Source organism: Colobus angolensis, unplaced genomic scaffold, assembly GCF_000951035.1.
Source record: "Colobus angolensis palliatus isolate OR3802 unplaced genomic scaffold, Cang.pa_1.0 Scaffold51, whole genome shotgun sequence".
In the NCBI taxonomy this organism is placed as follows: domain Eukaryota; kingdom Metazoa; phylum Chordata; class Mammalia; order Primates; family Cercopithecidae; genus Colobus; species Colobus angolensis.
Window position 1 is genome coordinate 9752405 of NW_012118599.1, and position 13101 is coordinate 9765505.

General features: G+C 41.7%; 1 protein-coding gene across 1 annotated transcript in view; it reads left to right on the forward strand.

Annotated features, from left to right (window-relative positions):
- TNFRSF21 (tumor necrosis factor receptor superfamily, member 21) overlaps positions 1 to 13101 on the forward strand; it is a 74240-nt gene that overhangs the window by 18048 nt on the left and 43091 nt on the right. The window contains exons 2-3 of the mRNA XM_011960273.1: positions 4060 to 4711; positions 6214 to 6708. Of these exons, the coding sequence (XP_011815663.1) occupies positions 4060 to 4711; positions 6214 to 6708 (1147 nt within the window). The remainder of the gene's footprint in view (positions 1 to 4059; positions 4712 to 6213; positions 6709 to 13101) is intronic.

The window sequence follows — 13101 nt, forward strand, 5'->3', positions numbered from 1 at the left end:
AAAGAGAAAGGGATATTGCCAAGTCTTCCTCTTAGCAGGGTTTCACTCAGGCAAAAGAGTCCATGGAACGGTCCCTCCAGCTTTGTAGCACAGATTGGGTTAACTGTTTACTTCAGAATTGGAAGAGGCCTTCGAGGTCCCTCTAGTTCAGTGATTTTCAGACTTGTTTTAGGAATAAACCCCCTGCAAATGAATTCTTACTTGGAAAGCCATATTAGCAAATTGGTAAAGTGGAGATGCTTGGTTTAGGCAGAGATGGGGGTCTTGGAGCTTACCTCCCCTCCTCCCTGGTCTAAGGGGCATCCTGAGAGCTGTGTTCTGTCCAGCGCTCTCTTAAGTCCTATTTGAAAACCACTGATTTCTTCCTCTTTCCCCTTCCATAAGTAATCGTTCACCAACTTCAGCTAACCTGAGCCCTCAAATCTGTCACATCTCTCCATTTCCATATCCACCACCCTAGTCCGAGTCACTACCACCTTCCATGTTGGTTTTCACCCTCTAACTGGGTTTTCTCGTCTACTCTCCCATATACCCCTTTCACCCTCTGCTCTGAAGCAGATAGCTTTTTTATTCACAGGTGCAATTATATGCCTCCTCCCCCCACCTATCATGTAAACATTTAATGACTTCTCATTGCATTTTGAATTAAGATCAGCATGTGGAGGCTCTTCAGATGTAACTGCGGCCCCTCTGTTGCATCTTGAGATAGAGCCACGAGCTTTTTAGTTCCTGTACTGAACTTCCTTCTGCTTCACACTTTTGCTCTGGTGTTCCCTCTGTCTAACCCCCTTTTACTGCTTCTTACCTGGAGTTAATTTCTGCCTCTCCATCCTTAAGAGCTATATCAACATGTTTATCTAACTTCCCTGAGCTGGGAAGCACCTGTTAAATTCCCTGTCATAGGATTCTATATTCCTCTCTCTCAGCAGTGATCTCAATTCTAATTAATTACTTTTTCTTGAGGTCAGGAGTTGAGAATTGAGTATATTCTTTTTCTATTCATTCCAACCTAGAATGTAAACTTCATAAGGGCTGGAATAGAGTTCTCAAGGTTCTATTCTCAGCCCATGGCATGGTGTCTTGCACACACCTATTAGATCTTCAGTAAGCATTTGTCCAATGAATTCATAGTGTCTAGTTTTTGCCATATCTCATTTCTAGTGTTCAGCCCGCACACGACTGTGGAGGGATCATTGTTTGTTGGCTCTGCTTGTGGGAACTGGAATTGTCTCTTGTTGTGTGAGGTAATTTAAAGGTTCTTTTTTAGAAACACATTGTGTAAAGTGGGTTACCCAGTATGATACAGTTTAAACAGGGCCGAGTTTTGCTTTAATTAGAAACTTGATCTATTATTCCAAATGAACAAAGAACTCTAAAATCCACTTAAAGTCTGCGAAAGAGTGTGGAGACTGTGGCGTGGGAGGTGGGTTTTATGTACAGCTGGGAAAACCTCTTTGGTAACTCAGTAATCAGGGTTCCTTACTTTAGATTTAGAAGTGCATATCTGGGGGGAAATATAGAGAGCTGTAGGAAGCCTACCCCAGCTCCATACCCAAATCCACACATGCTTGCTATTCATGACCTCCTGTGCTCGTTCTGCAGAGCCACCCTGGTGAGTGTGTGTGGGTGTGTCTCACCGCCCATCCTCCCACACAGGTAGGGAGGCTGACTTAGATCACACGACGCATCAGAGTGATATTCATCGCCGACCACCACTCCCTGCCCAGATCTTGGGTTCAGTTCTCTTCTTTCATTAATTGAAGCGTAATAAGCTGCCATTTGGGTTACTAATACAGCTTTCAAACTTTCAGAACACCGCAGCTATCTAAAACTGCTTTTGCATGTAGACATGCTAGGAAGTACAGAGAAGAGCCACTTTTGCAACCTCTTGGGTTGGGTCTTTAGTGGGGAGATAGGGTCTAATCCCGTCGTTGGTATTCTTTTCTTCTTCTTTTTTTTTTTTTTTGGAGACGGAGTCTGAGTCTGTCGCCCAGGGTGGAGTAATGTGGCGCAGTCCTCCCAGGCTCAAGCAATTATCCGTCCTCAGCCTCCTGAGTAGCTGGGATTACAGGAATGCGCCACCACATCTGGCTAATTTTTGCATTTTTAGTAGAGACAGGGTTTCACTATGTTGATCAGGCTGGTCTCGAACTCCTGACCTCAAATGATCTACCCACCTTGGCCTCCCAAAGTGCTGGGATTACAGGCGTGAGCCACTGTGCCCAGCTGGTATTCTGGACAAATGTAACTTGGGCTCCACAGGATGGTTCCTTTTATCCGGTGCATCTGCTGTGCTCGGAAAAAGGTGACTGGGGCTTATTTTGCAAATAGAAGGAACAAGAAAACAAAAGGTAAAGTCAGAAGGGAAAAGGGAAGACATTACAGATTTTATCATCAAGCAGGAAGTTTTTTCCAGGCTCTAAGATGAGGTTAAGCTTCTTCACAAGAGAATCAACTACTGTCCTTTTTTTTTTTTTTTTGGCGGAGGGGAGGGTCTTGACAGAAAAAATGAATCAGTCATAAGCTGAAAATTAGTTTTCAATATTGTCATTTAACTAGATGGGCAGCTCTGGGATAGGGGAAAGGGACTTCAGGGAAATACTTTTGATTCAAATAGTTAAATTTTGGGGTGGGAGAGAATTGAACCTTGAATTAAGTGTCAAGGTGCTAAAAAGACAGAAACTGATCGCTATGAAAAAAATTTTTGATTTATTCTCTTAGTCACTGCCATAGCAGCCAATTTAGAGGGAATTTGCCCTGCTGGGTAGCTGGTAGTTTGGGGCAGCCATTATTGCCCTGACACGTAAACTTTGTGCATTTCATAAAGGATAGTGAAAACTGTTGGAACTTCTCAATATTGATTAATGCAGAAAAACTTCCTCTTAATATTCTTATTCTCCCCCACTGTCTTCTCAGAAGGACCGCAGGATTTAGTCCCACAGATATAATTTCCTTTCCCCTAAGTGCCTGTTGACTCCCTCTTGCTGGGTCTAGCTTTGTGCTTCCTCTCCTGGGTGGCTGCAGGCCCATGCTTTCGTAGCTATGGTCTTCAAAGGCTGAACAAACAGGGTGTGAATGTGAATCTAAAAGCACCAACTCTGTTGTTTAAAGCACATCACAGAAATGCCAAAGGCCCGCCTCTGTTTTGACAAATAAATAAAAGTTTAGCTTCACGTAGGCAAACCGTCTGAAAAAATCATGCCGTGACTGTCAGGTAATGCCAAGCAGGCAATCTGGTGCTGTGGAAGTGGCAGCTTGAATGCATGCCTTCCTGGTTCTCAGCTGCCTTGTCCTCCCACCATGAAATGACAGCTTAACATTGGGGTTGGAGAAAGGAAGAGAACTATTTAGCAAGTTATTTTCCTATTGCATTTGGATTTTGTCTAGTATATAACTTTTTTTTTTCTTTTTTTTGAGACAGAGTCTCTTGTCACCCAGGCTGGAGTGCAATGGTGCGATCTCGGCTCATTGCAACCTCCGCCTCCCGGGTTCAAGCGATTCTCATGCCTCAGCCTCCCGAGTAGCTGGGATTACAGGCATGTGCCACCACGCCTGGTTAATTTCGTATTTTTAGTAGAGACAGGGTTTCATCATGTCAGCCAGGCTGGTCTCGAACTCGTGACCTCAGGTGATCCGCGTGCCTTGGCCTTCGAAAATGCTGGGATTACAGGTGTGAGCCACTGCGCCCAGCCGTATATAACATTTTAAATCTCAGCTACGAAGTGTTTTCACATCCATATTCTCAACTGATTTTTATAATCAATTTGAGATGCATTGTCAGTTTCATTTTACAAATGGTAAAAAAGGAAGCTGAGGCCAAAGGTCAGGCAATGAAACCAAAGCGTCACAGCAAGTAGATCAAGCTGTAGGATGGGATCCACGTCTTCGTTTCTGTGGTTCTACTGTGTTGCAGCACGCTATCAAGAGGATGCAGTCCTGGTCGGATCTTTAACAGGAATGATGATGGTGGTGCTGGAATTGTTGACCCTTTTTCTCCTCTGCTCCTATGTAACATCTTCTTGGTTTTTGTTCCTTTCCCTCCCCTTCTGTTTCTTTCAGCTTGGATTCCTTAGCACCACCACAGCTCAGCCAGAACAGAAGGCCTCGAATCTCATTGGCACATACCGCCATGTTGACCGTGCCACTGGCCAGGTGCTAACCTGTGACAAGTGTCCAGCAGGAACCTATGTCTCTGAGCATTGTACCAACACAAGCCTGCGCGTCTGCAGCAGTTGCCCTGTGGGGACTTTTACCAGGCATGAGAATGGCATAGAGAAATGCCATGACTGTAGTCAGCCATGCCCATGGCCAATGATTGAGAAATTACCTTGTGCTGCCTTGACTGACCGAGAATGCACTTGCCCACCTGGCATGTTCCAGTCTAACGCAACCTGTGCCCCCCATACGGTGTGTCCTGTGGGTTGGGGCGTGCGGAAGAAAGGGACAGAGACTGAGGATGTGCGGTGTAAGCAGTGTGCTCGGGGTACCTTCTCAGATGTGCCTTCTAGTGTGATGAAATGCAAAGCATACACAGACTGTCTGAGTCAGAACCTGGTGGTGATCAAGCCGGGGACCAAGGAGGCAGACAACGTCTGTGGCACACTTCCGTCCTTCTCCAGCTCCACCTCACCTTCCCCTGGCACAGCCATCTTTTCACGCCCAGAGCACATGGATTCCCATGAAGTCCCTTCCTCCACTTATATTCCCAAAGGTAACTTAACCTCATGAATTATTTATTTGAGGAAGGCTTTGAGCCCAGTGGTGGTACCAAGAGTGGGCTTGTACCAAAGATGTCTTCTCCACTTTGTGTATTCCAAAGTCACCCCTTGGAGAAGAGGCCTTCAAATGGTGGCTAATTAAATCTGGCTTCTTTGGACTTATTAGAAACATGTAGACTCAGAATTTTTCTATTAGGGGAGATCAAATATCTAAAAACTAGGTCACATCAAGCTATAAAATATGAACTAAGAGAAACAAGGACAGCGTGTGACCTTATGTAAGTCACTTAACCTCTTCAGGCCTCGGTTTCAAACTTGTCAAACAAATGAATGATTTAGATGTTTCAGGTTCCTTCCAGATTAAAAGTTTTCCAACATGGAGTCAGTCCCAGGCAGACACAGGCAGGAGCAGAGAAAGAGGGAGAAAGGGAGAAAATATCATTACATCTGGAAGTGAGGGACGAATTTTGAATCCAGGTGGGGCAAAGAATGGGTAGGAAAGTTAGGAGCATCAGGAAATAGGCAAATTTGTATCAGATTGAAGGTAACTAGCACTCATGTCTGGAAAATAATAACTTTATTTTTTCCCAATGATTTTAACTTTACTCCTTGTATCAATTATTCAAGTTTTCCATCAGAACCTCTAGCAGAATATAAAATTTATCCTTTATTTTCAAATTCTTTTTGATTGAATGTAATTTTCATGAGATGATGACCCACTTGAGTTGTTCCTCCTAGTGTCCTCTCATGCATGATTACATTTAGCCTTCATGATAACCCTGTGGAGACAGCCATCTTACAACTGCCAATTGAAATGAAGAAACAGCCTCCAAGAGCTCAGATGGCCACTCCAGCTTTTCTTAGGCCAAGTCCTGTCTCTAGGGACTCAAAATTCCCATCTCTCATACTTCTTAATGAAGATTACTTGTGGAGACTTCTCTGAGAGAAGTCCACTAAGCTGCCAGCCCAAATCTTGTTTAATCTCTTGATAACAGATGCTCTTAATCACTGACCTGTCCCACCAAGTCTTTCACTAGTCAAATTTGCATTTGATTTCTTTTCTTTATCTTAGTCATATTCTCAGTTTTACCACTACATCTTAAAATAGTCAAAAGGTGGGAGAAGGAAGATGGACAAAAGAATTAAATTTGAACTGGTTCTCTGAAAACTGAAAATAAGAATTGATTAGATCTCTGCACATGTATGTGCCTGCTCAGTATATGAAGTACAGGAGAAGCTGTTGTCAAGCTCAGCTGTTGGATCCTTAAGGATGCCCTTGGTTTTGGAGTAAGAAAGTGAGTTCAGTGGTTCAGTTCCATTTTTGCTTTCCACATAGGGTCTTTACGAAAATGTGCAACATAATTTATTCTTAAGCCCCAAAGGTCATCTCATCTTTGATTATCTGGCCTAGCTTGGAGATGACCTGGGAAAGGAGGGAATGTATAGATCCCCAAATATGGAAAAGCTCTTCCCCCCTCCTTACTCTTTTTTCTAGGCATGAACTCAACAGAATCCAACTCTTCTGCCTCTGTTAGACCAAAGGTACTGAGTAGCATCCAGGAAGGGACAGTCCCTGACAACACAAGCTCAGCAAGGGGGAAGGAAGACGTGAACAAGACCCTCCCAAACCTTCAGGTAGTCAACCACCAGCAAGGCCCCCACCATAGACACATCCTGAAGCTGCTGCCATCCATGGAGGCCACTGGGGGCGAGAAGTCCAGCACGCCCATCAAGGGCCCCAAGAGGGGACATCCTAGACAGAACCTACACAAGCATTTTGACATCAATGAGCATTTGCCCTGGATGATTGTGCTTTTCCTGCTGCTGGTGCTTGTGGTGATTGTGGTGTGCAGTATCCGGAAAAGCTCGAGGACTCTGAAAAAGGGACCCCGGCAGGATCCCAGTGCCATTGTGGAAAAGGCAGGGCTGAAGAAATCCATGACTCCAACCCAGAACCGGGAGAAATGGATCTACTACTGCAATGGTCATGGTGAGCCTTCTGTCTTTTCTCCTTGCTCACAGATCTCTCTGCTGCTTTTTCCCTAGTCCTTGTTTTCTGAAGGAATGGGAATGCATAGTTTGTGGAATCTCTTTTGTAGACCAAACACTACTTGATCTAGTCGTGTTATAGAAAAAGAGATTGACTGTCTTATTAGAAGTAATACATTCAGAGAGAATAATCTCTCTTCCTCCTTTTCCCCTGGTACCTTTAAAACAGAAGAATGTTGCAGAATCAGAGACCTGAGTGACCCCTAGGGACTTTGTTTGACCTTGTCATTTAACAAATGAGGAATTTGAGTTCAGAGAGTTTTGGCAACATTGATCCAAACAAGAGGCTAGTTGTTTTTGAGGACAGATAGGACGAGACTCCTGACTGTTGGAGCACTTGCTTTTTCTATATGATTAGGCTGTGAAGCAAGTGAAGGGGACAAAACCCAACTTGTCATAAGTTTGCCTTCTTCAATCAGAACCTTGCTTTTAGATTCCTAACAATTTCCTCACATATATATTTTCCTCACTTAACTTTTTAGGATCCCATGTCTGTCAGGAGGGTAGGATGGTCTTTTGGATTGTAGACCCCAGAAGCATAATAGGTCGGTCATCATCTGAGGCTCAGTATTACTTTCCTGGTAGTCAGCATGTGTTGCATACAGGCTGGAATATTTTGGTCTTTCCTCTTTTGAGGGCAAAAAAATAGCTTACAGAACTTGTCCCAGAGCTCAGTTTGATCTGAAGACTGCAGTTTTCATACTGTGCAGTAACTTCCCTTTCTTTAAATCCTAAATGAAACTTCAGTCCAGTTTTGATAACCCCATTCGGGTGTGTCCTCTCCCCTCAAAGAGAAAGGGGTGTATCTACTTTTCTAAAAAGCAGTTTGGCTTTTTGTAGTCTTACAAATATTGATACCATTTGGCATGGCAATTCCATTCTTGTGACTCTATCATAAAGGTATAATCAGAAATATTGAAACAAAGTTATAAGCACAAAGATCTTAAACTTTTAAACCAACATCATATCTCATAGAAATTGAAAACAACAGAAGGACAGTTTTAGGGAAATAACTAAATGAATTATGGTGTATTCATAGAATGGAATATTATGTTGACATTCAAGATTTTATGAAGTTTTTGATTTTAGCCAGGAAAGTGTTTATACTAGGTTAAAGGAAAAAAACAAACACCAAACTGCAGACTTTATAGAATATAATCCCAACTCTCATAAAACTTGAAAATAAGACTGAATGGAAATATGCCAAAGTGACATCGTTTTTCCCCAGTGTGGTGGGATTTATGTGTGGGTTTCTTTTTTCTTTATTAGTTTTCTGTACTTTCCCCAAGTTGTCTGTACTAAGTACATGCTACTTCTATAATGAAAAATTTAGGAAAAGTTAAAGTCTTGCAACTCATTTTGCTTCCCCTTGTTGATTTGTGCAAATCAAGTTTGTCCAACCCCTGACCCAGGACAGCTTTAAGCTTTAGCTTTGAATGCGGCCCTACACAAATTCATAAACTTTCTGAAATCATTATGAGGTTTTTTTTGTTTGTTTGTTTTGTTTTTTGACAGCATTTAGCTCTTGTTGCCCAGGCTGGAGTGCAATGGCACGATCTCGGCTCACTGCAACCTCCGCCTCCCAGGTTTAAGCAATTCTCCTGTCTCAGCCTCCCGAGTAGCTGGGATGACAGGCGTGTGCTACCATGCCCAGCTAATTTTGTATTTTTAGTAGAGATGGGGTTTCTTCGTGTTGGTCAGGCTGGTCTTGAACTCCCAACCTCAGGTGATCCGCCTGCCTCAGCCTCCCAAAGTGCTGGGATTACAGTCATGAGCCACCTCCCCCAGCATTTTGTTTTAAAGCTTATCGGTTATTGTTGGTGTATTTTATGTGGCCCAAGACGATTCTTCTTCCATTATGGCTCAGGGAAGCCAAAAGATTGGACACCTATGATGTAAATGGTCAAAAGTCAAGTGAAAGTCGGACAGAAGCAAACATCCTAGTTGGGTCTTAGCAGTCTAATCCTGCGTAAACTTGAATAAGACAACTATTTACTGGAAGCCTGTCTGGGGAAAGCTTCAATTGCCCCCTTCTTTTTAATTAAAAAAAAAAAATCTTTTTATTTGTACATATTTCCAAACTTTTGAAAAGTTGCAACAATAGTACAAAGAATACTTATATACCCGTGCCAACGTTTACCTACTATTAACATGTTGCTCTTTTGCTTTATCGTTTGCTCTCTCTACATAAAAAATACACCTATAGGGCCAGGTGCGGTGGCTCATGCCTGTAATCCCAGCACTTTGGGAGGCTGAGGCACGCAGATCACCTGAGGTCAGGAGTTTGAGACTAGCCTGGCCAGCATGGCGAAACTCCGTATCTATTAAAAATACAATGATTAGCCAGGTGTGGTGGCACACGCCTATAGTCCCAGCTCTTCAGGAGGCTGGGGCAGGAGAATCACTTAAACCTGGGAGCAGAGGTTGCAGTGAGCCAAGATCACGCCATGCACTCCAGCTGGGCCACAGAGTGAGACTTCATCTCAAAAAAAATAAATAAATAAAATTCACACATAGATTTTACATTATAAAATATGTATTATAGAATAGCTTATTATACATTATATAACATGTAATATATAATACATAATTATGTGCATATATACACATACATACATGGGAAAAATATTTTTTCTTAATTATTTTATGACCTTTTATCCCCTGATACTTTAGCATGTATTTCCCGACAATAAGACTATTCTCTGCAGAAAACATACTACAGTTTTCAACCTTAATAAATTTGGCCGGGTTACAATCCTTTGCCTTTCATTTTCATGTTGACGCAATAAGGCCCTTGGTAGATAATATACTTTTTTTTTCTCTAGCGTAGGATCCAGTCTAGGATCAGAATTGCATTAAACTGCTCTGTAAGTGGCTAGTCAGGATATTTGTTCTGTTGCAGATTTACGCAATTAGTAGAAAACAATGTGAACATCCTGGTAGATAATTAAATATCTGGAACTGTCCTCTCATTATTCACTTTATTACAAAAGCAACTCCATTCCTTTAGTAGTTGCTTTTATAGATTAGATTATGATCAGCTACATTTTAAAACTCTCTTTTGCAGTTTGGTTTTAAAAATTCTTGAGAACACAGCAAGTGGCAGAGTAAAAACTGGTCCAGCAGCAGAAAGCAATTTAATATAATAATCTTAGACATTCTTATGACCATGGTAACCTTATAAACTACTATGCCTGTGTCCTTAAAACAATATCCTACTTTGTAAAAATAATGGAAGTGCCAAATCAAACAAAGCCCGATCCTACCCTTCTGTGAAAGCAGTACCTCAGCAATGTGCTTTTCAAACTAAATTACAGTAGTTTCATTGAGGCATAACTATCTCTTCCAATAGTTTAGGCTTGTTCCTCAGATTTTTGCATTGGGATATTTATATTTAAGGTATTTTTCTAAGGAAAGTCTTTTCTTTCCAAATTGCTAGTCTCAAACATGCAACTGGGTAAAATCCTATTACAAAGAGAGGTTCTGTTTAGTAAAGCCATTCCGGGTGCTTGGAGTGGCTTCTAGAAACAAGGCTTTGTTGGTCTGATTGCACTGAGTTCTGGCCAGCAGATAATCCTGTATAATAAGATCTTTTCCTGGTCCTTGTCTATTTCACACTGAATTGTTCATGAGGATAAGGTGGGAAGGAAATGGCTTAGCCTTGGGTTGTTTTCTATCAGAGGTCTTCTAAAATCTCACTTATCCCTGCCTACCCTCAGTAGAACAAGTCATGCTCCTGGATGCCATATAGATCTTCTGAACTCTGAAGCTAGGCCATTGGTTTCCATCTTTCTTGCGAACAGAAACCTCTTTTATTATTCAGCTCTACTCATCCATCTTCATCTACCATGGACTTATAGTTTTTAAAGTTGAACTCCAGAAAGCTACAATCGTACTTTCATGGAGTCCTAGTATTGGAAACATAAGATGAGGCCTCACATGGCTAGGAGATGGAAGAATGAGGGTGCTGTGGTATTTTGTATGCTTTCTTCCTTTCCGAAGTCAGAGTAATTTTGTTTGGTAGATGTTGGTATGCGTTTGGGGACTGGACTATGGTTTCATGTAGTATATCTACTTCAGCAACAGGAATTGGAAGTACTTCAGAATGTTTATATACAAAATTATAGTTAAGAGGTTGAAGTGTCAGCAAGATAAGAATATTGTTAATACTCAATTTGTCATGATTTATCATTTTTTAAAGATGTATTTCTTTATGTTGTATAACCTCAACGTAATGGGGTAAGTGGCAGGGGAGTGTCCAAAAAGTTCAATTTAATTAAAAATTAAGGATTTATGTGGATTCACATTAACCACCAGGTTACATGGCAAACATTTTTTTTTATTTGATCTGTTTTGTCACAAAAGAACAAAAGTAAAGATAGTAGAACTTAATCCCTATACAATTGGCCATACATGGCACTGAGAAAAGTCACCAATGATCTGAAAACACTTTGTTCATTTCCTTATAGCTATGGAGGCTACAAAACTGTATTCCAGTCCCAAGTGAAAAACAGCATAGCTGAGAACAGAAACCAATTGCTGTTCGCTCATTGCTGTTTTTAATTTGTGCCCTTACTATTTCCCTTTTCCCTCTTTCTTCCTCTCCTTCCTCCCTTCCCTCCCCATTCTTCCTCCCTCCTTAACTATTTGCAAAAAGTAGGAAGTCTTGTTCTCAGCAACGAGTTGGCCTGGAAATTTAGAGGGGAAGTTTGAAAAGCAGGTGAGCAGTAGGAATTGCCCTGAAAGTACTTATGGACAAAGAAGCTCTGCAAAGTGACAAAAGGAACAAAACATCGGCAGTTTCTGGCTTGGATCATATTTCCTTTTTCCTTTGGACTGTGAAGAAAAGTGAGGGAAAAAAGGTGAGAGACAAAGGAATTGGATATACCTAGTTTAAACCTGCTCGGTTTCTGATTAGCACATTCTTCAGTGCTCCGCCTTGAGGAGACACTGCAGTAAGCATTTGTTAGAGACAGTGATCCCTCTCCACTTAGTTACATGAGGCACATGCCGTAGATAGGCAGCATCTCCTTTAAATCAGCTGCAACAGGGATTATGAAATCAGTCGGGGCAGGCACTGTTTCTCAAGCAGATTGTTTTGTACCCACTACAGCAAAAGGGCAAAGGTCTTATCCTGTAGAACTGGATTCTAAGATGCAATTTCTTCATTCCTTTAGCTCTCACCATCTGTCACTGTTTAACTCTTTGTGGCTATGTGGTTTGTCTCCCCACATTGCTTCTAAGTTCTTAGAGAGAAGACATTGGGTCTTACTGTGTGTTTCCCTATGCCTGGAACAGGGCTCGAGGAGGGGTGGTCCAGAGCTGAGCTGGCACATATGGTAACCACTAGCGTCATGAGCTATTTAATTTAAAACTAAAATTAACTAAAGTTAAAAATTCGGCTCCTCAGTTGCACCAGCCACATCTTAAGTACTCAGTAGCCACACATAGCTTGTGGTTACCATATTGGATAGGACAGATAGAGAACACTGCCATCATCATACAAAGTTCTCTTGGATAGCACTGGTGTAAAGCACCCATAAACTAACTAATCTACATATACTTTTTAAGGCCGGATTGTTTCAAAGACATTGCATTGGTTGTTTTCTTGTTGACTTATACTGATGTTGGTGTTAGGGATTTAAACATAGAGACCTTCAGGTGGGTTCTTTATACTAAATTGCCATAGATGATAAGAATTATTTTTCAGAGCTAAAGGAGGCTTCCATAACAGCACTGCTTTAAAATATGCAAAAATTGACTAGGAAAAGATTGCTGATATCCCTTATCTGATTTGCTTATTTCAAAGTGAAACACATCAGCCAATGGACACTGGAGAGCAGGGTGATGCCAAGAGAGAGAACTCTGCTAATTCAAAGGCCAAGGCAGCTTTGTAAATGCTTGGGTGCTTACATTTAACTAGTGTGGAAATGGATTAACCTTCAGTGACTTTAGACTTGGATGTAAATATATGCCGTCCAAAACAATATTTTCCCTAAGCTATCTATACCACAGGTCAGCAAGGTATTTTACCAGGTATTTTAAGAGAATCTAGGAGATTTTTAGGATTACAGGTTGCAACTACTCCACTCTGTTTGAAAGTGAGTAGTATGAAGTGGCCAGAGACACCATGTAAATGATGGGTGTGGCTATGTTCTAGCAAAGCTTTATTTGCAAGAACAGGTGGTTTGTCCTGCAGGCTGTTGTGTACCAGCATCTGGTCTACACCATAGACTGGTCATCTTTTAGCAGCTTCTTCTCTTTCACCTTCTGCTGGTTTGCACAGCTTGGATAAACAGTCTGATTCTTGGAGCCTTTCTCGAATTTCAACAGT